Source organism: Globicephala melas, chromosome 1 (genome assembly GCF_963455315.2).
Source record: "Globicephala melas chromosome 1, mGloMel1.2, whole genome shotgun sequence".
NCBI classification, from domain to species: Eukaryota; Metazoa; Chordata; class Mammalia; order Artiodactyla; family Delphinidae; genus Globicephala; species Globicephala melas.
Genome location: NC_083314.1, coordinates 17,913,226 through 17,941,178, shown reverse-complemented (window position 1 = coordinate 17,941,178; position 27,953 = coordinate 17,913,226). Strand labels below are relative to the sequence as shown.

The following is a 27,953-nucleotide window of genomic DNA, read 5'->3' as shown; positions in this document are numbered from 1 at the left end:
AATGTTTGAAACAATTAAATCACAGACACCTGTCTGAAAGAAAAAGAAACCATTTGCATAGCGTCTGTTTCCAGCGTTGTGCCCTCTGATGGGTGGTAGGTGGCAGCAATGTGGCACCTTGAACTGGCACAGTCCCTCTTCCCGCAGGTGTCTGCAGCTCAGAATCTTCCTAGGCTGTTCCAGGTTCTCTGGGTCCTGGGACGGTGGCCTGAGGTTTTGTTTTCTGTGCAGCAGTGGCCGTTGTTTTTTGCTTTCAAATCCAGCCTGCTGTTCTAACTGAACAGAGAACAAATAGCAACAGGTATTCATAGACTTGGGAAGCCAAGTCAGTGAGTGTCACGTGGGCTTTATTGGTCTTTCTTTCTTCCCCGCAGGGGTACTTTTACATGTGATGGGAGATGCCCTGGGGTCGGTGGTTGTGGTGATTACGGCCATCATATTCTACGTGCTTCCCCTGAAGCATGAGGACCCATGTAACTGGCAGTGCTACATTGACCCCAGCCTGACTGTCATCATGGTCATCATTATTTTGTCATCTGCCTTCCCACTCATCAAGGAGACTGCTGCCATTCTGCTGCAGATGGTCCCCAAAGGCGTCAACATGGAAGAGCTGAGTAAGTCATGCAATTCTTATCTTGAACCACTGCCCAGTGACTGTTCTTCAGGCCAAAGGGCCAGCATTATTTCAGAGCAGGGTTTGATTTCTGTATCCTGAAATACTTTAATCACAACGCAATAGAGACATCCTCACATGTTTTGTAGATGACTGCTGCTACTAAGATGACTCACAGCTCCGAGAACCAAAGGTCCTTTTTAGCCCATCATTCTCTGACTCTACTGCAGATTTTTAAGAATGTGTTGCTTGGGCAATACCTATTCCTGGGCTATTTATTTACCTTCATGTCAGAGATTTATTCTAACTCAGATAAGGCCACTCTGTCCAGGACTTGATTTTTATTCCCCCTATTCTGAAAACATGAGTCATTCCTTCCTATTCTAGATCCTGCTTTTTAGTTAACTGATTCTTGTGGGCACACGAGTCACCGTGTGTCCTATAACACAGTAAAATGGACCATATTTAAATTCACTCATTCAGTAGTGGAATCTGTTTCTTTGCTTTGCTCAAATAGAAGGTCAAACTCTCACTTGAGTTTATGTGCATCTGAGGATAGAACATTTTTATAGACTTTATAGGATGTCTGAATGGGAACTCTCCAGATGTTGGTGAGAAACTGAATGTGCAACTTTAGTTCTAGTGTTTCTAAATGGAGATGAAGTTTTTATAGGAAAAAAAATTTTTCATGAATATTTGCTATTATTCTATCTATGATTACTTCATCAGTGAGCCAGTAAACATGAACTATAGCCCAGGCCCTCTATGCAGCTGAAAGTTGGAAGACCTTATTTCATGACAAATAGCTGAAATTAGATTTGATAGGTCTTAATATATTAAAAAGCCACGGATAGCCTTTCCCCCTACAGGCATGATTTACAGTGTGACTGTCCTGCATGCCTACTCTTTGCCCAGTGCTGCAGGCAGAGGACGACGGAGGTAAAAGAGGCTCCGAGGAGCAGATATACCGCATCATTTTCCTTCCAGGGGCTTGTTTGCCAATGGAAAAAACAAAAGAAGCATATACAAAGCAACTTGTGATATATATTGGCTTATATTGCCTTTTAACAAAATAATATAGATATATTGAAAAGCAGATATTAAAAAAATTAGAGTGTAATAACGATAGGAACACTCTTATGATACTTATTACATGCTAGGTAATATTGTCCAAATGCTCTACTTACATTAACTCATTTTAATCCTTAAAATAAACTTATGAGGTACTGTCATTATCATTCCTAATTTACAGATAGGGAAACCGAGGCACAGAGGGACTGGGTAAATTTTACAAGGTCATGCAGGTAGTAAATGATTAGCTGGGATTCAAACTCTAGCTGGCTACAGGTTGTTCATCATCGCTGTTCAATACCATCTTTCTAAATACATACTAATTTTAGAAAGTATGGAAAATATAGAAGAGCCTAAATAAGAAAACAGAAATCTCTCATAATCCTACCACCCAGAAATTACCACTCTTAATATTTTATGTCAGTCATTCAATAAAACAAGACTTAATCTATCTAAAAAAATCATTTTTGTGTGTGTATATATACAATGATGTTTCATTTTTTTAAAAAAAGAAAGATAAGCAAAATAAGAAGACAGAGAAACACGTAGCAGATGAAGGAGCAAAGTAAAAACCCACCAGGCCAAACAAATGAAGAGGAAATAGGCAGTCTACCTGAAAAAGAATTCAGAGTAAAGATAGTAAAGATATCCAAAATCTTGGAAATAGAATGAAAAAAATACAAGAAACATTTAACAAGAACCTAGAAGAACTAAAGAGAAAATAAACAATGGTGAGCAACACAATAAATAAAATTAAAAATTCTCTAAAAGGAATCAATAGCAGAATAACTGAGGCAGAAGAACGGATAAGTGACCTGGAAGATAAAATAGTGGAAATAACGACCACAGAGCAGAATAAAGAAAAAAGAATGAAAAGAATGAGGACAGTCTCAGAGACCTCTGGGACAACATTAAATGCACCAACATTTGAATTATAGGGGCCCCAGAAGAAGAAGAGAAAAAGAAAGGGACTGAGAAAATATTTGAAGAGATTATAGTTGAAAAATTCCCTAATATGGGAAAGGAAATATTCAGTCAAGTCCAGGAAGCGCAGAGAGTTCCATGAAGGAAAAATCCAAGGAGAAACACACCAAGACACATATCAAACTATCAAAAATTAAATACAAAGAAAAAATATTAAAAGCAGCAAGGGAGAAGCAACAAATAACACACAAGAGAATCCCCATAAGGTTAACAGCTGATCTTTCAGCAGAAACTCTGCAAGCCAGAAGGGAGTGGCAGAACATATTTAAAGTGATGGAAGGGAAAAACCTACAACTAAGATTACTCTACCCAGCAAGGATCTCATTCAAATTCAACAGAGAAATTAAAACCTTTACAGACAAGCAAAAGCTAAGAGAATTCAACACTACCAAACCAGCTTTACAACAAATTCTAAAGGAACTTCTCTAGACAGGAAACACAGGAGAAGGAAAACACCTACAATAACAAACCCCAAACAATTAAGAAAATGGTAATAAGGGGCTTCCCTGGTGGTGCAGTGGCTGATAGTCCACCTGCCGATGCAGGGGACACGGGTTCGTGCCCTGGCCCGGGAAGATACCACATGCCACGGAGTGGCTGGGCCCATGAGCCATGGCCGCTGGGCCTGCACGTCTGAAGCCTGTGCTCCGCAATGGGAGAGGCCACAGCAGTGAGAGGCCTGCATACCGCAAAAAAAGAAAGAAAGAAAGAAAGAAAATGGTAATAGGAACACACATATCGATAACTACCTTAAATGTAAATGGATTAAGTGCTCCAACCAAAAGACATACACTGACTGAATGGATACAAAAACAAGACCCATATATATACTGTCTACAAGAGACTCACTTCAGACCAAGGGACACACACAGACTGAAAGTGTGTGGATGGAAAAAGATATTCCATGCAAATGGAAATCAAAAGAAAGCTGGAGTAGCAGTTCTCATATCAGACAAAATAGACTTTAAAATAAATACTATTACAAGAGAAAAAGAAGGACACTACATAATGATCAAGGGATCAATCCAAGAAGAAGATATAACAATTGTGAATATTTATGCACCCAACATAGGAGTACTTCAATACATAAGGCAAATGCTAACAGCCATAAAAGGGGAAATTGACAGTAACACAATCATACTAGGCGACTTTAACACCCCATTTTCACCAATGGACAGATCATCCAAAATGAAAATAAATAAGGAAACACAAGCTTTAAATGACACATTATACAAGATGAACTTAATTGATATTTATAAGACACTCCATCCAAAAACAACAGAATACACTTTCTTCTCAAGTGCTCATGGAACATTCTCCAGGATAGATCATATCTTGGGTTACAAATGAAACCTTGGTAAACTTAAAAAAATGGAAATCGATCAAGTATCTTTTCCGACCACAACGCTATGAGACTAGATATCAATAACAGGAAAAAAACTGTAAAAAAAAACAAACACATGGAGGCTAAACAATACACTACTAAATAACAAAGAGATCACTGAAGAAATCAAAGAGGAAATCAACAAATGCCTAGAAACAAATGAGAATGAAAACATGACGACCCAAAACCTATAGGATGCAGCAAAAGCAGTTCTAACAGGGAAGTTTATAGCAATACAATCCTACCTCAAGAAAAAAGAAAAATCTCAAATAAACAATCTAACCTTACACCTAAAGCAATTAGAGAAAGAAGAACAAAAAAACTCCAAAGTTAGCAGAAGGAAAGAAATCATAAATATCAGATCAGAAATAAAGGAAAAACAAATGAAGGAAACAATAGCAAAGATCAATGAAACAAAATAAAAACTAAATAATAAAACCTTTTCCAGGTTCTTTGAGAAGATAAAGAAAACTGATAAACCATTACCCAGACTCAACAAGAAAAAAAGGGAGAAGACTCAAATCAACAGAATTAGAAATGAAAAAGGAGAAGTAACAACTGATGCTGCAGAAATACAAAGGATCATGAGAGATTACTAAAAGAAACTCTGTGCCAATAGAATGGACAACCTGGAAGAAATGGACAAATTCTTAGAAAAGCACAAACTTCCAAGACTGAACCAGGAAGAAATAGAAAATATAAACAGACCAGTCACAAGCACTGAACTTGAAACTGTTCTCAGTGATGAAAAAATGAAACTATTTCCACTAAGATCAGGAACAAGGCAAGGCTGCCCACCCTCACCACTATTATTCAACATAGTTTTGGAAGTTTTAGCCACAGCAATCAGAGAAGAAAAAGAAATAAAAGGAATCCAAATCAGAAGAGAAGAAGTAAAACTGTCACTGTTTGCAGGTGACATGATGCTATATAGAGAGAATCCTAAAGATGCTACCAAAAAACTACTAGAGCTAATCAATGAATTTGGTAAAGTAGCAGGATACAAAATTAATGCACAAAAGTAGTGTAGCATTCCTATACACTAATGATGAAAAATCTGAAAGAGAAATTAAGGACATACTCCCATTTACCATTGCAACAAAAAGAATATAATACCTAGATATAAACCTACCTAAGGAGACAAAAGACCTGTATGCAGAAAACTATAAGACACTGATGAAAGAAATTAAAGATGATACAAACAGATGGAGAGATATACTATGTTCTTGGATTGGAAGAATCAACATTGTGAAAATGGCTCTACTACCCAAAGCAATCTACAGAATCAATGCAATCTCTATCAAACTACCAATGGCATTTTTCACAGAACTAGAACAAAAAATTGCACAATTTCTATGGAAACACAAAAGACCCCGAACAGTCAAAGCAATCTTGAGAAAGACAAACAGAGCTGGAGGAATCAGGCTCCCTGACTTCAGACTATGCTACAAAGCTACAGTAAACAAGACAGTATGGTACTGGCACAAAAACAGAAATATAGATCAATGGAACAGGGTAGAAAGACCAGAGATAAGCCCATGTGCATATGGTCTCCTTATCTTTGGTAAAGGAGGCAAGAATATACAATGGAGAAAAGACAGTCTCTTCAATAAGTGGTGTTGGAAAAACTGGACAGCTACATGTTAAAGAATGAAATTAGAACACTCCCTAACACCATACACAAAAATAAATTCAAAATGGATTAAAGACCTTAATGTAAGACCAGACACCCTCAAACTCTTAGAGGAAAACATAGGCAGAACACTCTATGGCATAAATCACAGGAAGATCCTTTTTGACCCACCTCCTAGAGAAGTGGAAATAGAAACAAAAATAAACAAATGGGACCTAATGAAACTTAAAAGCTTTTGCACATCAAAGGAAACCATAAACGAGAGGAAAAGACAACCCTCAGATGGGAGAAAATCTTTGCAAATGGAGCAACTGACAAAGGACTAATCTCAAAAATATATAAGCAGCTCATGCAGCTCAATATCAAAAAAAAAACAAACCAATCCAACAATAGGCTGAAGACCTAAATAGACAATTCTCCAAAGAAGATATTCACGTTGCTAACAAACACATGAAAACATGCTCAACATCATTAATCATTAGAGAAATGCCTGGTGGCGCAGTGGTTGAGAGTCCGCCTGCCAATGCAGGGGACATGGGTTCGTGCCCCGGTCCAGGAAGATCCCACATGCCGCGGAGTGGCTAGGCCCATGAGCCATGGCTGCTGAGCCTGCGCGTATGGAGCCTATGCTCCACAACGGGAGAGGCCACAACAGTGAGAGGCCCGCGTACCGCAGGAAAAAAAAAAAAAAAAAGAAACTACAATGAGGTATCACCTCACACCAGTCAGAATGGCCATCATCAAAAAATCTGCAAACAATAAATGCTGGAGAGGGTGTGGAGAAAAGGGAACCCTCTTGCACTGTTGGTGGGAATGTAAATTGATACAGCCACTATGGAGAACAGTTTGGAGGTTCCTCAAAAAACTAAAAACCATATGACCCAGCAATCCCACTAGTGGGCATATACCCTGAGAAAACCATAATTCAAAAAGAGTCATGTTGGCTTCCCTGGTGGTGCAGTGGTTGAGAGCCCGCCTGCCGATGCAGGGGACACAGGTTTGTGCCCCGGTCCGGGAAGATCCCACATGCCACGGAGCAGCTAGGCCCATGAGCCATGGCCGCTGAGCCTGGGCGTCTGGAGCCTGTGCTCCGCAACGGGAGAGGCCACAACAGTGAGAGGCCCGCATACCACAAAAAAAAAAAAAAAAAAAGAGTCAGGTACCACAATGTTCATCGCAGCACTATTTACAATAGCCAGGACATGGAAGCAACCTAAGTGTCCATCGACAGATGAATGGATAAAGAAGATGTGGCACATATGTACAATGGAATATTACTCAGCCATAAAAAGAAACTAAATTGAGTTATTTGTAATGAGGTGGATGGACCTAGACTCTGTCATACAGAGTGAAGTAAGTCAGAAAGAATGAAACAAATACTATATGCTAACACGTATATATGGAATCTAAAAAAAAAAAAAATTTCTCAAGAACCTAGGGGCAGGACAGGAGTAAAGATGTAGATGTAGAGAATGGAGTTGAGGACACGGGGAGGGGGAAGGGTAAGCTGGGATGAAGTGAGAGAGTGGCATGGACACATATACGCTACCAAATGTAAAATAGATAGCTAGTGGGAAGCAGCCGCATAGCACAGGGAGATCAGCTCTATGCTTTGTGACTACCTAGAGGGGTGGGATAGGGAGAGTGGGAGGGAGGCTCAAGAGGGAGGGGATATGGGGATATATATACGTATAGCTGATTCCCTTTGTTATACAGCAGAAACTAACACAGCACTGTAAAGCAATTATACTCCAGTAAAGATGTTAAAAAAAAAAGAGGAAAGAATATCATACCACATATGCATTCTAGCTATTTGCTTTTTCACTTAAAAATACATTATATACACTTTCTTATATCCTTAAATATGCAACTTACTTTTTCACAGCTGTATCATATTCTATCACATAATTGATTTAACGATTTCCATTTTTTTTCATTAACACAAAAAGCATTGTCCAAACCAGTTTTGTACATAAATATTTGGTCATTTGTTTCAGTTAAATTCCTAGTGTTAGAATTGCTGGTTAAGGTTTTTGATCCACATTGCCAAATCCCCTTTAAAAAAGGCATCCTTCTTTATATTCCCACGCCAGTCCATCAGAGCGTCGAATGCCTTGTAAACTCAACCACCCTGGGCATTTTGTGGGGAGGATTGTTATGAAATTTATTTTCTTGAATTGCTTTTTTTTTTTTTTTTTTTTGTGGTACGCGGGCCTCTCACTGTTGTGGCCTCTTCTGTTGCGGAGCACAGGCTCCGGACACGCAGGCTCAGCGGCCATGGCTCACGGGCCAAGCCGCTCCGTGGCATGTGGGATCTTCCTGGACCGGGGCACAAACCCGTGTCCCCTGCATCAGCAGGCGGACTCTCAACCACTGCGCCACCAGGGAAGCCCCTTGAATTGCCTTTTATGGGCTAACAGTGTATGGTAGAGGAATTCAGAGAGGAAGAAGAAGATTATGGGAAAATGTATGGGAAGATGTAGCCATATACGGTACAGCTATTTTGCTTCCTGTTGTTCTTAGTAACTACATCATTCTGGTGAGAATGCTTAAGGGGACCCTATCCTCCCGTGGTGGTTCCATGTTTCAAATGGAACCTTCACCTTGGCTATTGTTTTCTCTCCCCTATTCTAGTGAGTAAACTCTCTGCTGTGCCCGGAATTAGCAGTGTCCATGAAGTTCACATCTGGGAACTTATAAGTGGGAAGATCATTGCCACTCTGCACATCAAGTATCAGCAGGATGGGGGAGATCAGGATGCCAGTATAAAAATTCGAGAAATCTTCCACAACACGGGAATCCACAATGTGACCATCCAGTTTGAGAAGGTGGACCTGAAGGGGCCCCTGGGGCAGAAGGACTTGCAGCTGCTCTGCAGCTCACCCTGCATCTCCAAGGGCTGCACCAAGCAGCTGTGCTGTCCCCCCGGGGCACTGCCTCTGGCCCATGTCAATGGCTGTGCCGAGCACAATGGCTGTCCCCCACTGGACTTGTCCCGGAGTGATGGCCTTGGGAGACGGCAAACAGCAGAAGTGGCTCTTGAAGTATCTTTGGAAGGTTGTCTGAGTGACCATGGACAAGCTCTTAGCAAATCTCAGGAGGACTCACGTTACGTCAACAGCACACATTTTTAGTTTGGTGCCCACATCAGTAAGCTGTATAGGCGAGGCACTTTGGAACCACTGGCTGGGCTTGTGGGAAGAGATTTGTGGGTCATAGGCTCTGATCACACTCACAGTGTGCACACACTCTGTGTTCAATGAGGGTTTTGGCTGTTTGGGATGTTAGTTGAACTTGTCTGTTAATTTTTGTGTGACCGAGAACCCTTTTACATTATCCTGGGTGTTTCATGCTGCTCTTCAACAGTTTTGTGTGAACATTTATTTTCCGAAGCAAATGCACTAGTATACATATCAGGGACATTGAAGGCTGGAACTCAATAATTGTGGACACAGGATTCAAAGTAGTTTTTGTTTGGAATTGCTTAGAACGGCTAGCTGACTCTCAGGTGAGCTCATAGCCAAGCACATCAAACAAAAACTTAAGAACCATAATAGCTATATTCTTTTCTATTCCACTGGGAGATCATAAAAGAGGAAAGTTAAGTAGTCCTATAACTGCAGAAATTTTTTTCTTTGACTAATTTTTGAATAAACGTAAAACGAATACCTAGTAAGGTAGAAAATATTCTCCGAACATTAGAGGATGTCAGGTTTATTGGGGGTGGGGAAAGGCAGGAAGAAAATGCATTTTGATGATTTCTTCATTTTGAGAGGTAGAGAGAAAAAGACTTTCTGCTGTGAACTGAACTACAGCTATAGGATGCTTCAAATGTTCAAATACATAAGATGCTTTTTTTTTCACTTGGAAGTGTGGGAATATTTCTACTCCTTTAAGTATGACACAGTACCTATATACTGTCTTTTAGAGTCAGTCTAGTTAGAACTGTTTTCATTTATTGCTTATTAATGATTTACTTATTTGCCCAAATTTCCCTTCAGTCTTCTTTTATATGATCACATTGATCTACGTAGCATTTACCAGGAGAAAATGAGTATTCTCGGGATAGGAGAATATATGGCATTGAGTATGCATTCTTGCCCAAAAGATAAGCTAGATTGACTTTCCTTTAATTAGACATATTTTAAGGTATTTACTATAGTTGCCAACTAGTAATTTGATGGAAAAGTGTATGTCCAAGGGAGAAATGAGAATTAATTAAACTGCTGCCTTTAATGTGTTTCAAGGAGCTTACCTTTTTCTTTTATGTCTCTTGACCCATATTATCAAGTTCATACATCTATTAGAATCTGATTTTCGTTCCATGTACTGGAGAAACATCTGACATGAAATTAACAAACTGTTTAGGCAGCAATATTTTCACCAGAACAGTCTCAAAATAAGTATAAGGAAACAGGAGGTGCCTCGCTAAAGAACTAGAATTTTTTTTTTTTTTTTTTTTTTTTTTTTTTTTTTTGCGGTACCCGGGCCTCTCACTGTTGTGGCCTCTTCCGTTGCGGAGCACAGGCTCAGTGGCCATGGCTCACGGGCCCAGCTGCTCCGCGGCATGTGGGATCTTCCCGGACTGGGGCACGAACCCGTGTCCCCTGCATCGGCAGGCGGACTCTCAACCACTGCTGCCACCAGGGAAGCCCTAGAATCTTTTTTGATGGGTTGCAAAATTGACTGAAAAAGATCATCCCTCAGGCTGTAAGCATTGAGTCTGTGCAGTTTAGAATCTTCACAGTTCTCATCAGAAATGCTGGATTGGGAACAGAAAAAGCACCCACATTTTTCAACACAAACACCATTTAAAAAACTGTGTCTTATTTTTAAATTCTAAGGCTGAAATAAAGAAGCAACTGTGATCAGTAGAATAGGAAAATTTTTATTCCTTGAAAATTTATTATCCGAGTTTAAATTGGCCATGAATCAGGTAAATAGAAAAATGCCTAAATATGTTTTTATCCCTAGGAGTTTATTAAGCATATATACTTAATAGTATTATATAGTATGTACTATAGCTATTATATAGTATGTACTTAATAGCTAAATAGTATTATATAGTATGTACTTAATAGCTAAAATGGGGGTAGATATAAGGCAACAGTTTTACTTTTAATATTAAAAGCATGGCATGTACTCACACAAAACAGAGGATTCTCTGTGAAACTCACCACAGTAAAATGTGGACCAAATTCTCTTGTATAAATGTTGGTTGAGATACACTGATTGGAGCCAAAGAAGAAATGTCTCTCACTTCCAGATTTGAAGGTCTAATTTGATTTCATATCATTCTGCTTTTATTAAAAGGGTAAAATTATAATTTTATAGTTTTTGTGCAGCTGGGTAAAGGAATGCATACTAGTTTACATCCAAATAATGTTCTTTAATTAATCTCTAAAGTATTTTTCTGGAAAGGAAAAGGCTCTTAATTCCAACATAATTAAATCTAACCTCAGAAAATTATCTCGATGGACTTTTATGAACATACCAAATTATGGAGTGCAGTCAATGTGAAATAGTACCTTTTGAAGACAGTTGGGCTTGGTGTGTTTAAGAATGTCCAAACAAGCTAATTAAGTGCAATATTTTTCTATCGGGTTAGGTGCTTGCATTTGCCACTCAGGCACTGTGATGCCTGCTGTATGGTGTTTTTACTTGGGTTTTGCTCTCCCTTTAGTTGTCCTGCATTTTAATTCTCCCAAGGAAACACAAAAATTTTCTTTTTTCCTTTGAATGGGCCCTGCAAAGTGGCAGTGGTGCCTAAACAACACTGTTTTTTTTCCTGAGATTACAAAAATACTGCTACTCAGTTTTGCGTTCCTGTGTGCATAGGTTAGTTCCAGAAAATTCTCTCTTTTTTTTTTAGGAACTGAAAATAAGTTTTTAAGAGTCTAGGGAATCCTCTGGGTGTCAGATCCGGACCAGCCATCAGGTGTTCTAACCTGGGGATGAGGGATAGCCTCCTATTTCTATGGAAAGAGTCCTTTCCGCATTATTTCAGCACCAGCTATAGGAAAAACTAAGTCTACTTTTATTTTCCAACTTTCAACTCTGTTTGTGAAAATAGAGGTTACGTTTTTTATCATGATGTTTGTCCATTATGAATACCCGTGGGGCTACCAGGTTCCATTGTTGACAGAAAAAAATATTATCCTTTTAATTTTTTGATCAATAAAATAGGGAGACATTGAGGAAGAACTTAGAATACTCTCCATGTTTAGTTACTTTTTTTCCTTCTTTCTTTTTTTTTTTGCCACCAGCTGGCCAAACTCTAGTGGAGGTAAATCAGGAACTTCAAAGTTCAGTAGGAATGGGTGCTTTGAATGTCAAAGAAATCACTGGGGTAGATTTTGGATTGTGATAAACTACCTTTTGAGGTAGCAAGAGCTTTTGCTATGCTTCTTCAATCTCCTTGTCCTTGACATTTGAACTGGATAACTCCTTGTTGTGTGGGGCTGTCTTGGCCTTGTAGGATTTTTAGCAGCTTCTCTTAGCTTCTACCCCCTAGATGCCAGTAGCATCCCCTCAAGTTGTGACAACAAACAATGTCCCCAGACATTGCCACAGGTCCCCTGGGGAGCAGAATAGCCCCTAGTTCTGAGCCACTGACTTAACCTACGGATCCTTGAGGGATATTGTTGATGAAAACCCTTCCAGGGCCCAATAATCCTTTTAATATAATCACTCTGCAGAATTTGCTCTTTAAAAAAATATTTTTAAAGGCTAGATAAAACTATTTATAAAAATACAGTCGTCTTTAGAAGGGGTTACATCAGCACAATTGATTCTTGGAGTTAAGGTGTTTAATTTCCTACCAATTTTAAACTTGACGATATTCTTTTGTTACTGGTTTCTGACAAACAGCGCATCTTAGTGCTATGACAAATTCGGATGTTAAAAACATTTTTTTATTGTTCATGACTCACTTAATCCTTTGCCAAATCATATCCATTTTTTTCCAAGAGTACAAAATACATTTCCTGTTTTTAAATTACCCCGCGTGTAATGTATCTTCACACTCTTGCAATTAAAGATCTCAAAAAAGACTGGTTTAAAAAAAACGACGAAACGCAACCTAATTTGGGTTTCTAATTTAGGCTGAGTAAGCATGCCTATTGTATAGCCCTTGTCGTTCACTTGATAAATTGTCACTTATTTGTGCTTCTGAGTGTATTCACATGTGATTAGCCACAGGAATAAAACAGGAATGAAGCTGTTGAATCGGGGAAGTAGCTGCTCAAATGGAACTTGCATCAGACCCTCATCCTCACTGTGATCTCAATGTCCTTATGAATTTGGAGTTTAGCTAATGAAAATGTGCATCTTTTTCTGGAACTTTTCAGGTGTTTCATTCGGGACTTTTTTGTTTACGTGGAACTTTCTTGCTTATTGCTAGATGGATCAGTGGGCTCCTCTTGGTACAAAGCCAGGCCAGAGACACTGAACCTCCTCTGGATTCTGATGGGAATAATCTGGAAAGGATGATGATTTTCAAGGGAGAATAACCCCTTCCTGGAGGTCTGAAATTATGTTACAGTATTGTGGAGTTTTGTTGCTTCAAGTCTTCCTTCTGTCCTCACAGGTGATTTTGCCAAAGTATAATTGTCACATTTGGGGGAATTATTAAAACTCTAAGACACAGAGTTTCAATAACTCATCGCTAATTGCATGTGAAGTCCCCCAGTGATGTATGCACAGACGCATACCTTTAAAAGTGAAGATGTTCAATGGTGCTATCAATAAAAAGTTTTTAAAATAAATATATGACTGAGAGATGTTTGTGAAAATTAAACCGATAACGCCAAGTAGCTGAACGCATTTTGTCTTTGTCACTTACTCTATAGTCAGTTTCCACTCAGTAACTCCGTGGATTGATTTTAATAATTCAGGACTAATTCTGTCTCCATTTCACACCCCTCTGCCACTCTCCACTCTTGGCAGAAATGTCACCAATTGACCCAGCTACCTTACTTACTGTAACCTGGACTGATCTGGTTTTCTAGTGGGGGCTACCCAATGGGTTTGTGTATGAGGGGAGCTCCTGGGATTTAGGGAATGGTGAGAGGTTAGGTTTTTTTGGGGAGAGACCGTATAGATCTGAAAATCTCTCCAATGAATTGACTGGCATCTTTATGACTATTGAATAAGGGGAACAGTCTTCCATTTCTTTCAATTGCTTTTATGCTACCCATCAGTCAACTGATTAATAGGCTTATACTTATTGTAAACCATGTACAAGTGCTTCTTGCCTCTAAGGAGTTTATAATCTATATGTGCAAAAGGCAGTCCACCTTTGTGGGAGTTTAAAGAGAGCTACCTGTAGCCTGGATGGCTGGGGAGTGGGGGGATCTTGTGCTGGACGGGTTCTGGTGCTCAAATGTGCACATTCTAAGCCCTGGGCAGCATCTGCAAAAGGAGAGGGTTACATAATATTTCATGACCATTAGCTTCCTTCAGCAGTAAGAGTCTGGAGTATGGAGCAGAGGTGAAAGTACTCAGTACTCTAGGGCTTAGGCTTCAGAATCTCTGACTACTCCATTTAAGAGAGAACCCAGCCTCTCTCTGTGTCTCTTACCTTCCTTAATGTTTCTTCGTAGCACTGTCGCTTGGTAACATTATATTATGCATTTGTTTATTTCCTGTCTCTCCAAGTAGAATAAGGCTTTGTATAATCCACCACTGTGTTCTTCAGCCTCTATCCCAGTGCTTGGAACAGTGCCACAGTACCTGGCACATGAACGAATGAATGAATGAATAGGTTCAGCACTTGGTGTTCCTGGTTGGAGGCTTTGGACAAATCATTTAACTTCACTGTGCTTCAGTTTTCTTATCTATAAATGAGGTTAATGATGAAAGCCTGTGTTATCTTCCTTACAGGGTTATTGTAGGAATCCTAGGAGATCAAATAGGTGAGAGCAGAGTTAAGTGTCAATGGATTTTATTATCTTATGCTTTCCATCTGACGTTCGCATCCTTCCTGCTCTTATCCCACCTCCTCTCATCTCTGTAATCCCATTTTGTCAGTTAAATACCCCTTAAAGCTAAATGGCACTAAACAGTGGTGCTGTCAACACGGGTAAAAGTGAAGAGGAGAGAATGAAGAGTCAAGCACAGCGCAAAAGATTTCCATTTGAAACTAGCCTTGGGGTAGTTCAGTGGGTGAAGAAACAGGGAGAGGACAACCCATCTGGAGAGCTGAGACTTCATTCTCTAAGGCAGCAGGCGCTAAGCTTTTGTAGGAGGGATGTTGGAGGGTGCAGATTGGGGAAATACCAGGAACAAAGTTTTTTGGTGAAACGATTTTATGCAGACATCTTCCCCACCACGATCTATGCTGCTCTGTGTTCAGCAGACCTACCACCTCATCTCCTGCCTCACGCAGGATCTTGAGCCCCAGGAGCTGTTGCTAAGGACTCCCTGGGGATGTCCCACGGGAGTCTACAGACATCCCACATTCACTGGGAGTTTACCCCAATTCTTTTTTTCTCTAATGAAGTATGGTTGATTTACAATGTTGTGTTAATTTCTGCTGTACAGCAAGGTGATTCAGTTATTCATGTATATATACATTCTTTTTTAAAATATTCTTTTCCATTATGGTTTATCATAGGATACTGAACGCAGTTCCTTGTGCTGTACAATAGGACCTTGTTGTTTATGCATTGTATATATAATCGCTTACATCTGCTAATCCCAACCTCCCACTCGATCCCTCCCCCAACCCCCTCCCTCCTGGCAACCACAAGTCTGTTCTCTATGTCTGTGAGTCTGTTTCTGTTTCCTAGATAGGTTCAGTTGTGCCATATTTTAGATTCCCCCATATACGTGATATCATATGGTATTTGTCTTTCTCTTTCTGACTTATTTCACTTAGAATGATCATCTCTAGTTGCATCCACGTTGCTGCAAATGGCATTATTTCGTTCTTTTGTTATGGCTGAGTGGTATCCATTGTATATATGCACCACATCTTCTTTATCCATGAGTTTAGCCCAATTCTAAAATCACCATTCCGTGATGCTCTTCTGTTGGTTTTAGTGGGAGCATTCCGCCCACAATCCCTCCTCCATGCTCCTTTCCCCAGACCAGCTGGAACCTTGCTGCCACATTTAATACCACCTTCCCTCTCATCCTGTGTCTAACTAATCTTTACGCTCAATTAATGTTCCCTTCAAAGGACTCTTGACATCAGCCCCTCCTTTTCTATTCCTGTCCCATTTCTTGGGCGCAGCGTTAACACCTCACACCTGTGCTGGTGCAGAAAGCTGACCAGCCTTGAACTTCCTGTCGACCCTCTTGTTTCCCTCTGCTCCAGGAAGAGGACAAACTCCTCAGCCTGTCACCAAAGCCCCCTTTGCCCCGCTGGGCCCCAGCAAGCTTTATCTTCTTCAGCAGACAATAAGAGCACCAAGATAACCTAAGGAAGTTAGAACGTGAGGGGGTGTAATGGTGGTTCCTTGTGGACTGGTAAATGGAGTTTTGTATGAGTTGGGGAGTGAATATCGCACAGTAGCCTGTTCTGTTTACCCTAAAAAGGCATTTTCACTTTTTTGAGTTTTGAATGAGATTAGCCAAGTGATTTCCTTTCTGCTTTCTCTCTCTCTCTCTCTCTTTTTTTTTTTCTGATTCCTTCCTTTTCTATGTTAGCATGTCACTTTGCCCCAAAGGGTGATTTTCTGTGGATGACAAACTGCCGCTCTTCCAGCCCTAGTGTCCTGATTCAGGAGCACGCTCTGAAATGAATACATTCCATGCAGGGAAATAGAGCCACGATCTCACTCATTTTTGTAAGGTAGAAGGATGGTGGACTTTCCTTTGTCTCATACTTGAACCGTATGTTCACAGAGGTGGCTGTACCATTATAATAAGCTCCCATATAGAGTCACAATATTTGGTACATCACACTGGTTCTTTTAGGCTTGGAGATGCAGATGTAATTTTCATGGAATTTTTAACCACAGGGCTGGGTGGGTTTTTTGCCTGCATTTTCTCAGGGGAGGGAGGGGAAGGAGGAGGTATAAATTCTTAGAGTGGCTGGTGTCGATATGTGCTTGCAGCGGTGATGATAAAAACCAGGTCTTCTATCTGCCTCAGAAACCTGGGACCTGTGCTGGGCTGTGAGTGTGTGGCTGTAATCTGGTGTTCAAAAGTATTTAGAAAAAACGAATATGACACTTTTAGAAGGAGTGATGCCTGAAGCTTTGCTTTATAGCTTTTGCTTTCTATTGTCAAAACTTGCACAGCAGAGGGCTTCCTAAATGGGGATACGGGATCTGGCCCATGGCCTGACCAAATCTAGGTTATAGAAAAGGGCTTTCCATGAGGGTGAGAGGAATTGGGAGATTGGGATGGGCACATATACACTATTGATACTATGTATAAAATAGATAACTAATGAGAACCTACTGTATAGCTCAGGGAACTCTACTCAGTGCTCTGTGGTTACCTAAATGGGAAGGAAATCTAAAAAAAGAGGGGATATATGTATACATATAGCTGATTCATTTTGCTGTACACTAGAAACTAACACACCATTGTAAAGCAACTATACTCCAATAAAAATTAATTAACGAAAAAAGAAAAGGGGTTTCCGGAGAGATTTTATTATAAGAATTAACATACGCTATGAAGTATAGCTTGGAGTTTGAGCGTTCTGGCTCTGGGGTCTGCCTGCTGTCAACTCCCAGCTCCACCAGCTGCTTGACCTCAGGAAGTCCACTATCTGTGAATAAAAAAAGTTTCCTGAGCCTCATTTTTACCATCTGTAAAAGTGGAGAAAGTCTTAATTCCTGCCTCATGAGATTTTGGGGAGGATTAACAGCGATGGTCCCCGTGGAGTACCCAGCACAGAGCCCGGATCTATAAATGCTCTTAGGAATGCTAGGCCTTCTTTAAACTACCAACTTTAATAAGTAAGATTTCAAGAGTTAGTCTTCTTTTTGACTCACCACTCACAGTGGAAATGCCAAAATGTATAGCATAGACCAGCCTTGAGTGTCGGCACCCAATTAGATTTTAAACGTCTTGAGGGCAGAGGCCATATTCCACTATTTCACCAAAGAACAATATAGACTTGATCACATGACCGAAAAATCCCAAGGCACCTTGTTCCTAGGAAAGCGAAATTGACCCAACACTGAAGGGCTTCAGTGGATTACCAGGGCCCTATTCTGCAGGACCTCACCTCCCAACCAAGTTGGTGTCTCCAACAAGAGCTTTATGGAGGGTTCCTGGGTCCAGGTTCCAGTCGGAAGCAGTGAGGGCTTCAGCTCCACGGCTGTCACTGCCTTTCAGCCACAGACCACCGGGACACACCTGTGGATAAATAATAAAACAAATGGGTTTTAATGTTCAATGTAGGGAGGGGACTGTCCACCATGGGGAACCATGAAGCATCTTAGCAAGAGCGTGTTCACAAGGATTTTTTACAGCATCTGGGCTGTGTTGGCTGATCTGGGGGAGGATTCAAGGAAGGGGGGCTTTGCCCTGGATTAGATGCTGCCGGTAAGTGGGATAATTCTATGACTGGGTGTCTTAATAAATTCTGTCTATAAGGTGAGGGGAATGAAGCGAGGCTTCAGTTTGAATTGGTAAAGAAGAGCAGTCATTCATATTATCCTGGGTAGGGGGATGTCCAGTATTTCTCTGGCTGGCAGAGCGCTCTTATTTTTATCTGAGCTTAAGATCAGAGGGCAGAGTGGCTTCTTGTCTGGTGCTCATGTCCTGAGACACTGTGTTCAACAGAACACTCTGACTTAGCCGTGAGTGCCAGGCCAATCCTAGCAACATCAAGGCCGAGCTGTGTCAATTCCAGATGTCAGGGGACCTGCTTGTCTCTTTTTCATATTTTCAGTACGTCACATATTTGTTGATGCATTTTAATGAAGCAGGCTATGAGCGTTTAAATCCTGTTTTGAAGGTCACTTAGAAGCTGTGTGACACTGGGCAAGTTACTTCACCTCTTGGAGTGTCAGTATCCTCCAAACTTTTCGATGTGAGGTATGATACCTACTCCCAGGAGTGCTGTGAAAATAAAATGAGATCATGCATGTTCCTGGCAAAGACTCAGTGACTTTAAAATGTTAGCTGTTTTTATTGAGCCCCTCTATGTATATATCTGCCTCCATGACTGTCTCATTTTTAGGACATGAATCAAATGCACTTTCTCCTTTTGCCTCATTTTATTTCCTTGCATCATGGGACTATTAAAAAATCCTTTAAGAAAAGGGAACCCTCCTACACTATTGGTGGGAATGTAAATTAGTGCAGCCACTATGGAGAACAGTGGGGAGGTTCCTTAAAAAACTAAAACTAGAGCTACCATATGATCCAGCAATCCCACTACTGGGCATATATCTGGAGGAAAACATGGGTTTCAGAGGATACATGTACCCCAATGTTCATTGCAGTGCTGTTTACAATAGCCAAGACATGGGAGTCACCTAAATGTCCATCGACAGATGAATGAATAAAGAAGATGTGGTGCATATATGTAATGGAATATTACTCAGCCATTAAAAAGAACGAAATAATGCCATTTGCAGCAACATGGATGGACCTAGAGATTGTCATACTAAGTGAAGTAAACCAGAAAAAGACAAATATCACATGATATCACTTATATGAGGAATCTAAAAAAATGATACAAATGAACTTGTCTACAAAACAGAGACAGACTCACAGAGTTAGAGAATGAACTTATGGTTACCAGGGGGGAAGGGTGGTGGGGAGGGATAAATTGGGAGTTTGGGATTGACATGTACACACTGCTATATTTAAAATAGATAACCAAAAAGGACCTAATGTAAAACACTGTTGTCTTTTTAATGAATATGTGCAAATCAACATCCAATTTCTCTTATTACAGGTAGATTTCTTGTAGCTGTTTATGTTATTATGAAGAGGGAAAATATATTGGCCTAGTTTTCTGATTTTCCTCTTAAAGCAGAAAGCCACTTTTTTTGCTTTAGTTATAAAGAAGAGGGGGAATACATGATAAAGTAACTGGCTTGATTTCTCTTTCATTTTACACAGCTTCTGAACATCTAATTGTTTTTAGTTGTCTAAATAAAATGCCTCTAAAACAAACAAAAACCAAACAAAATCCTTTAAATATCATGCTTAGAAGACTTGCTAGATGCCTAAGGTGATTTCTTCTTTTGTGGTCACTCCTAGGAAATACTCTTCATGTCACTGCCGCCATCACTACTGCTGTAACCAATAAGATGGTGTCAAATAATCAGGGCTAGAGAGAGTCTGGCTAACGTGTGTGTCCTAGCATGGGCTGTCACACAGCTTCTCAGTGGCCAGACTGTTACCCAAATACTCAGGTAACTATCTGTCAAACATCAATACATGAATGAATGAAGGGAGGTAAATGGTGAAGTGTGGTTCACCTCTCACCCCACAGTCTGTTAAGTAGGTATTTTCTTTCTCTTTTGACACCAACGTTCAAATGAAGCTCTGATATACAGTTTATAAGTCACTTCAGTGCTCAACACTTCACCGCAAAGAATGCCCTGGGTGAGATATCTGTGGTTTCCAACAATGTTGGCCTCCTATCTCCTCTTTACAGTGTCCTGGACTTGGACTTCCACGCCCACATATGTTTCAGGCCATCACATTTGAAACAGATGTTTTGAGCCCCATTGCTCATATGCTAAGATAGTGTCTTTTGTTATTTGGGAGTTCTCTTTTTAAAAATTTTTATTGGAGTATAGTTGATTTACAATGTTGTGTTAGTTTCTGCTGTACAGCAAAGTGAATCAGTTATACACATACATATATCCACTCTTTTAGATTCTTTTCCCATATAGGCCATTACAGAGTATTGAGTAGTTCCCTGTGCTCTACAGTAGGTCCTTATTAGTTATCTATTTTATATATAGTAGTGTGTATATGTCTATCCCAATCTCCCAATTTATCCCCCCCCCACTTTCCCCCTGGTAACCATAAGATTGTTTTCCACATCTGTGACTCTATTTCTGTTTTGTAAATAAGTTCATTTGTACCATTTTTTTGGATTCCACATATAAGCAATATCATATGATATCTGTCTTTCTCTGTGTGACTTCCTTCACTCAGTATGATAATTTCTATGTCCATCCATGTTACTGCAAATGGCATTACTTCATTCTTTTTTATGGCTGAGTAATATTCCATTGCATATATGTACCACATCTTCTTCATTCATTCCTCTGTTGACGGACATTTAGGTTGCTTCCATGTTATCTGGGGGTTCTTGATTTCTTTTTGCCTTTCTTAGAACTATTTTTTAAATTACTAAACTGTCATAAAACAAAATTGTGCAGACATGTATAAAGTGTTTGAGATAATTCCAAACCTCAGGGGAAAGCATGCTTAATAAAATAACCATTTCCAACTATATATTTTGTTCTTCAACTTGCTTTTTATTCATATTAAAAAACGGAAGTATATTGATTTAAAACAGTGTGTTAGTTTCAGGTGTACGGCAAACTGATTCAGTTATACACACACACATATGTATATATCTATACTCTATTTTGATTCTTTTACATTATCATTTATTACAAGATATTGAATACAGTTCCCTGTGTTTATCCTTGTTGTTTATCTATTTTATATATGGTAGTGTGCATCTGTTAATCCCATACTCCCAATTTATCTTCAACTTGCTTTTTATTTTAATTTAAAAAAAATTTTTGGCCATGCTGTGTGGCTTTCAGGATCTTAGTTCCCTGACCAGAGACTGAACCCCGGCCCTTGGCAGTGAGTGTGGAGTCCTAACCACTGGACCACCAGGGAATTCCCTTGAACTTGCTTGTTAAAGTGAACAATATATTCTGGCTACTTTCCAAGTCAGGACATAAAGATTCACTCTATTTCTATTAATAGCTACATAGTATTCCATTGCATGTCTATATCAATAAATATCTAATCTCCTACTGATGAATTTTACTTCTAGAAAACCATATGGACTTAAATCTACATACAATTTTATGGGTATTATGTGTGAGTATGTTTGGACTCCATGCCATTAAAAGTGTTTCTTCTTTATACTTTTTGCCCCACCCCATTTTCTATAATGAGTATAAGATACTTATATAATATCAGAAAAAAATTATTTAAAAATAGTATTCATTTCACAAATGTTCAATTCAACAATGTCTCATATCTTCAAATAAAGCTGTTCCTTGACAACATACACTGCATCTTCATATGATGGTAACATTGACTCAGCACTCCTATGTGCCAGGTACTTGACATGTATATATGATCTCATTTAATCATCACACATGTCTGCAAAGTCAGTTTACTCTTTTACTTACGAGGAAAATGAAGCCCAGAGAGTGTTTTTCACTTTTTAAATATATTAATTTTTTTGGCTGTGTTGGGTTTTCGTTGCTATGCACGGGCTTTCTCTAGTTGTGGCAAGCCGGCGCTAGTCTTTGTTGCGGTGCATGGGCTTCTCATTGTGGTGGCTTCTCTTGTTGCAGAGCATGGGCTCTAGGTGCACGGGCTTCAGTAGTTGTGGCATGCAGGCTCAGTAGTTGTGGTGCACAGGCTCAGTAGTTGTGGCGTATGGGATTAGTTGTTCCACAGCACGTGGGATCTTCCTGGACCAGGGATTGAACCTGTGTCCCCTGCATTGGCAGGAGGTTTCTTTCTTTCTTTTTTTTTTTTTACTTCTTTATTGGAGTATAATTGCTTTACAATGTTGTGTTAGTTTCTGCTGTATAACAAAGTAAATCATCTATATGTATACATATATCCCCATATCTCCTCCCTCTTGCGTCTCCCTCTCACCCACCCTATCCCACCCCTCTAGGTGGTCACAAAGCACTGAGCTGATCTCCCTGTGCTATGCAGCTGCTTCCCACTAGCTATCTATTTTACATTTGGTAGTGTATATATGTCCATGCCACTCTCTCACTTCGTCCCAGCGTACCCTTCGCCTTCCCCGTGCCCTTAAGTACACTCTCTACATCTGCGTCTTTATTCCTGTTCTGCCCCTAGGTTCTTCAGAACCTTTTTTTTAGATTACATATATATGTGTTAGCATATAGTATTTGTTTTATTCCTTCTGACTTACTTCACTCTGTATGACAGACTCTAGGTTCATCCACCTCATTACAAATAACTCAATTTTGTTTCTTTATATGGCTGAGTAATATTCCATTGTATATATGTGCCACATCTTCTTTATCCATTCATTTGTCGATGGACACTTAGGTTGCTTCCATGTCCTGGCTATTGTAAATAGAGCTGCAATGAACATTGTGGTACATGACTCTTTTTGAATTATGGTTTTCTCAGGGTATCTGCCCAGTAGTGGGATTGCTGGGTCATATGGTAGTTCTATTTTTAGTTTTTTAAGGAACCTCCATACTCTTCTCCGTAGTGGCTGTATCAATTTACATTCCCACCACCAGTGCAAGAGGGTTCCCTTTTCTCCACACCCTTTCCAGCATTTATTGCTTCTAGATATTTTGATAATGGCCATTCTGACTGGTGTGAAGTGATACCTCATTGTAGTTTTGATTTGCATTTCTCTAATAATTAGCAATGTTGAGCATCTTTTCATATGCCTCTTGCCATCTGTATGTCTTCCTTGGTGAAATTTCTATTTAGGTATTCTGCCCATTTTTTAATTGGATTATTTTTTTTTTTGATATTGAGCTCCATGAGCTGTTTGTATATTTTGGAGATTAATCCTTTGTCTGTAGTTTCATTTGCAAATAGTTTCTCCCATTCTGATGGTTGTCTTTTCATCTTGTTTAGGGTTTCCTTTGCTGTACAAAAGCATTTGTTTCATTAGGTCCCATTTGTTTATTTTTGTTTTTATTTTCATTACTCTAGGAGGTGGGTCAAAAAACATCTGTTGTTTATGTCAGAGTGTTTTTCCTATGCTTTCCTCTAAGAGTTTTATAGTGTCTGGTCTTACATTTAGGTCTTTAATCCATTTTGAGTTTATTTTTGTGTATGGTGTTAGGAAGTATTCTAATTTCATTCTTTTACATGTAGTTGTCTAGTTTTCCCAGCGCCACTTATTGAAGAGGCGGTCCTTTCTCCACTGTACATTCCTGCCTCCTTTATCAAAGATAAGGTGACCATATGTGCGTGGGTTTATCTCTGGGCTTTCTATCCTGTTCCATTGATCTATCTTTCTGGTTTTGTGCCAGTACCATACTGTCTTGATTACTGTTGCTTTGTAGTATAGTCTGAAGTCAGGGAGCCTGATTCCTCCAGCTGTTTCTCGTTCTCAAGACTGCTGTGGCTATTCGGGGTCTTTTGTGTTTCCATACAAATTTTGAAAAAAAATTTTTTTTGGCGGTATGCGGGCCTCTCACTGCTGTGGCCTCTCCCATTGCAGAGCACAGGCTCCAGATACGCAGGCTCAGTGGCCATGGCTCACAGGCCCAGCCGCTCCGCGGCCTGTGGGATCTTCCTGGACCAGGGCACAAACCCGTGTCCCCTGCATTGGCAGGCAGACTCACAACCACCGCACCACCAGGGAAGCCCCAAATTTTGAAATTTTTTGTTCTAGTTCTGTGAAAAATGCCATTGGTAGTTTGATAGGGATTGCATTGAATCTGTAGATTGCTTTGGGTAGTAGAGTCATTTTCACAATGTGGATTCTTCCAATCCAAGAACATGGTATATCGCTCCATCTATTTGTATCATCTTTAATTTCTTTCATCAGTGTCTTATAATTTTCTGCATACAGGTCTTTTGTCTCCTTAGATAGGTTTATTCCTAGATATTTTATTCTTTTTGTTGCAATGGTAAATGGGAGTGTTTTCTTGATTTCACTTTCAGAGTTTTCATCATTAGTGTATAGGAATGCCAGAGATTTCTGTGCATGAATTTTGTATCCTGCAACTTTACCAAATTCATTGATTAGCTCTAGTAGTTTTCTGGTAGCATCTTTAGGATTCTCTATGTATAGTATCATGTCATCTGCAAACAGTGACAGCTTTACTTCTTCTTTTCCGATTTGGATTCCTTTTATTTCCTTTTCTTCTCTGATTGCTGTGGCTAAAACTTCCAAAACTATGTTGAATAAGAGTGGTGAGAGTGGGCAACTTGTCTTGTTCCTGATCTTAGTGGAAATGCTTTAAGTTTTTCACCATTGAGGATGATGTTGGCTGTGGGTTTGTCATATATGGCCTTTATTATGTTGAGGTAAGTTCCCTCTATGCCTACTTTCTGCAGGGTTTTTACCATAAATGGGTGTTGAATTTTGTTGAAAGCTTTCTCTGCATCGATTGAGATGATCATATGGTTTTTCTCCTTCACTTTGTTAATATGGTTGATCACATTGACTCTTCTGCATATATTGAAGAATCCTTGCATTCCTGGAATAAACCCCACTTAATCATGGTGTATGATCCTTCTAATGTGCTGTTGGATTCTGTTTGCTAGTATTTTGTTGAGGATTTTTGCATCTATGTTCATCAGTGATATTGGCCTGTAGTTTTCTTTCTTTGTGACATCCTTGTCTGGTTTTGGTATCAAGGTGATGGTGGCCTCATAGAATGAGTTTGGGAGTGTTCCTCCCTCTGCTATATTTTGGAAGAGTTTGAGAAGGAGAGGTGTTAGCTCTTCACTAAATGTTCGATAGAATTCGCCTGTGAAGCCATCTGGTCCTGGGCTTTTGTTCGTTGGAAGATTTTTAATCACAGTTTCAATTTCAGTGCTTGTGATTGGTCTGTTCATATTTTCTATTTCTTCCTGATTCAGTCTTGGCAGGTTGTGCATTTCTAAGAATTTGTCCATATCTTCCTGGTTGTCCATTTTATTGGCATGGAGTTGCTTGTAGTAATCTCTCATGATCTTTTGTATTTCTGCAGTTTCAGTTGTTACTTCTCCTTTTGCATTTCGAATTCTATTGATTTGAGTCTTCTCCCTTTTCTTCTTGATGAGTCTGGCTAATGGTTTATCTATTTTGTTTATCTTCTCAAAGAACCAGCTTTTAGTTTTATTGATCTTTGCTCTTGTTTCCTTCATTTCTTTTTCATTTATTTCTGATCTGATTTTTATGATTTCTTTCCGTCTGCTAACTTTGGGGGGTTTTGTTCTTCTTTCTATAATTGATTTAGGTGCAAGATTAGGTTGTTTATTCGAGATGTTTCCTGTTTCTTAAGGTAGGATTGTATCGCTATAAAATTCCCTCATAGAACTGCTTTGCTGCATCCCATAGATTTTGGGTCGTCGTGTCTCCATTGTCATTTGTTTCTAGGTATTTGTTTATTTCCTCTTTGATTTCTTCAGTGATCACTTCGTTATTAAGTAGTGTATTGTTTAGCCTCCATGTGTTTGTATTTTTTACAGATCTTTTCCTGTAATTGATATCTAGTCTCATAGCGTTGTGGTTGGAAAAGATATTTGAAACAATTTCAATTTTCTTAAATTTACCAAGGCTTGACTTGTGACCCAAGATATGATCTATCTTGGAGAATGTTCCATGAGCACTTGAGAAAAATGTATATTCTGTTGTTTTTGGATGGAATATCCTATAAATATCAAGTCCATCTTGTTTAATGTACCATTTAAAGCTTGTGTTTCCTTATTTATTTTCATTTTGGATGATATGTCCATTGGTGAAAGTGGGGTGTTAAAGTCCCCTATGATGATTGTGTTAGTCGATTTCCTGTTTTATGGCTGTTAGTATTTGCCTTATGTATTGAGGTGCTCCTATGTTGGGTGCATAAATATTTACAATTGTTATGTCTTCTTCTTGGATCAATCCCTTGATCATTATGTAGTGTCCTTCTTTGTCTCTTCTAATAGTCTTTATTTTAAAGTCTATTTTGTCTGATATGAGAATTGCTACTCCAGTTTTCTTTTGGTTTCCATTTGCATGAAATATCTTTTTCCATCCCCTTACTTTCAGTCTGTATGTGTCTCTAGGTCTGAAGTGGGTCTCTTGTAGACAGCAAATATATGGGTCTTGTTTTTGTAACCTTCATCCAGTCTGTGTCTTTTGGTGGGAGCATTTATTCCATTTACATTTAAGGTAATTATCGATATGTATGTTCCTATTTCCATTTTCTTAATTGTTTTGGGTTCGTTATTGTAGGTCTTTTCCTTCTCTTGTGTTTCTTGCCTAGAGAGGTTCCTTTAGCATTTGTTGTAAAGCTGGTTTGGTGGTGCTGAACTCTCTCAGCTTTTGCTTGTCTGTAAAGGTTTTAATTTCTCCATCAGATCTGAATGAGATCCTTGCTGGGTAGAGTAATCTTGGTTGCAGGTTTTTCTCCTTCATCACTTTAAATATGTCCTGTCACTGCCTTCTGGCTTGCAGAGTTTCTGCTGAAAGATCAGCTGTTAACCTTATGGGGATTCCCCTGTGTGTTATTTGTTTTTTTTCCCTTGCTGCTTTTAATATGCTTTCTTTGTATTTAATTTTTGACAGTTTGATTAATAAGTGTCTTGGCATATTTCTCTTGGATTTATCCTGTATGGGACTCTCTGTGCTTCCTGGACTTGATTAATTATTTCCTTTCCAATATTAAGGAAGTTTTCAACTATAATCTCTTCAAATATTTTCTCAGTCCCTTTCTTTTTCTCTTCTTCTTCTGGAACCCCTATCATTTGAATGTTGGTGCGTTTAATGTTGTCCCAGAGGTCTCTGAGACTGTCCTCAGTTCTTTTCATTCTTTTTTCTTTATTCTGCTCTGCAGTAGTTATTTCCACTATTTTATCTTTCAAGTCACTTATCCGTTCTTCTGCCTCACTTATTCTGCTATTGATCCCATCTAAAGTATTTTTAATTTCATTTATTGTGTTGTTCATCATTGTTTGTTTCATCTTTAGTTCTTCTAGGTCCTTGTTAAATGTTTCTTGCATTTTGTCCATTCTATTTCCAAGATTTTGGATCATCTTTACTATCATTATTCTGAATTCTTTTTCAGGTAGACTGCCTATTTACTCTTCATTTGTTAGGTCTGGTGGGTTGTTATCTTGCTACTTCATCTGCTGTGTGTTTTTCTGTCTTCTCATTTTGCTTATCTTACTGTGTTTGGGGTCTCCTTTTTGCAGGCTGCGGGTTCGTAGTTCCCGTTGTTTTTGGTGTCTGTCCCCAGTGGCTAAGGTTGGTTCAGGGTGTTGTGTAGGCTTCCTGGTGGAGGGGACTTGTGCCTGTGTTCTGCTGGACGAGGCTGGATCTTGTCTTTCTGATGGGCAGGTCCACGTCTGGTGGTGTGTTTTGGGGTGTCTTTGGACTTATTATGATTTTAGGCAGCCTCTCTGCTAATGGGTGGGGTTGCATTCCTGTCTTG

At 39.4% G+C, this 27,953-nt stretch overlaps 1 protein-coding gene and 1 long non-coding RNA gene across 5 annotated transcripts in view; one reads left to right on the top strand and one right to left on the bottom strand.

Annotated features, from left to right (window-relative positions):
* The window catches only part of SLC30A10 (solute carrier family 30 member 10), a 36,661-nt gene extending 26,542 nt beyond the window's left edge, over positions 1–10,119 (top strand). For both annotated transcript variants that reach the window (XM_060298319.1, XM_030868601.2), the window contains exons 3-4: positions 375–614; positions 8,320–10,119. In XM_060298319.1, the coding sequence (XP_060154302.1) occupies positions 375–614; positions 8,320–8,819 (740 nt within the window). In that variant the 3' untranslated portion in view covers positions 8,820–10,119. The remainder of the gene's footprint in view (positions 1–374; positions 615–8,319) is intronic.
* LOC132597256 (uncharacterized) overlaps positions 1–27,953 on the bottom strand; it is a 56,083-nt gene that overhangs the window by 807 nt on the left and 27,323 nt on the right. The window contains exons 3-5 of one of the 3 annotated variants that reach the window (XR_009563770.1): positions 17,876–18,006; positions 14,267–14,584; positions 30–276 (exon numbers count right to left, since the gene is read on the bottom strand). This is a non-coding gene — a long non-coding RNA (uncharacterized lncRNA). Of the gene's footprint in view, positions 1–29; positions 277–14,266; positions 14,585–17,274; positions 17,414–17,875; positions 18,007–27,953 lie in introns of those variants that run through there. The other 2 variants (XR_009563768.1, XR_009563766.1) reach the window with 2 other exon arrangements.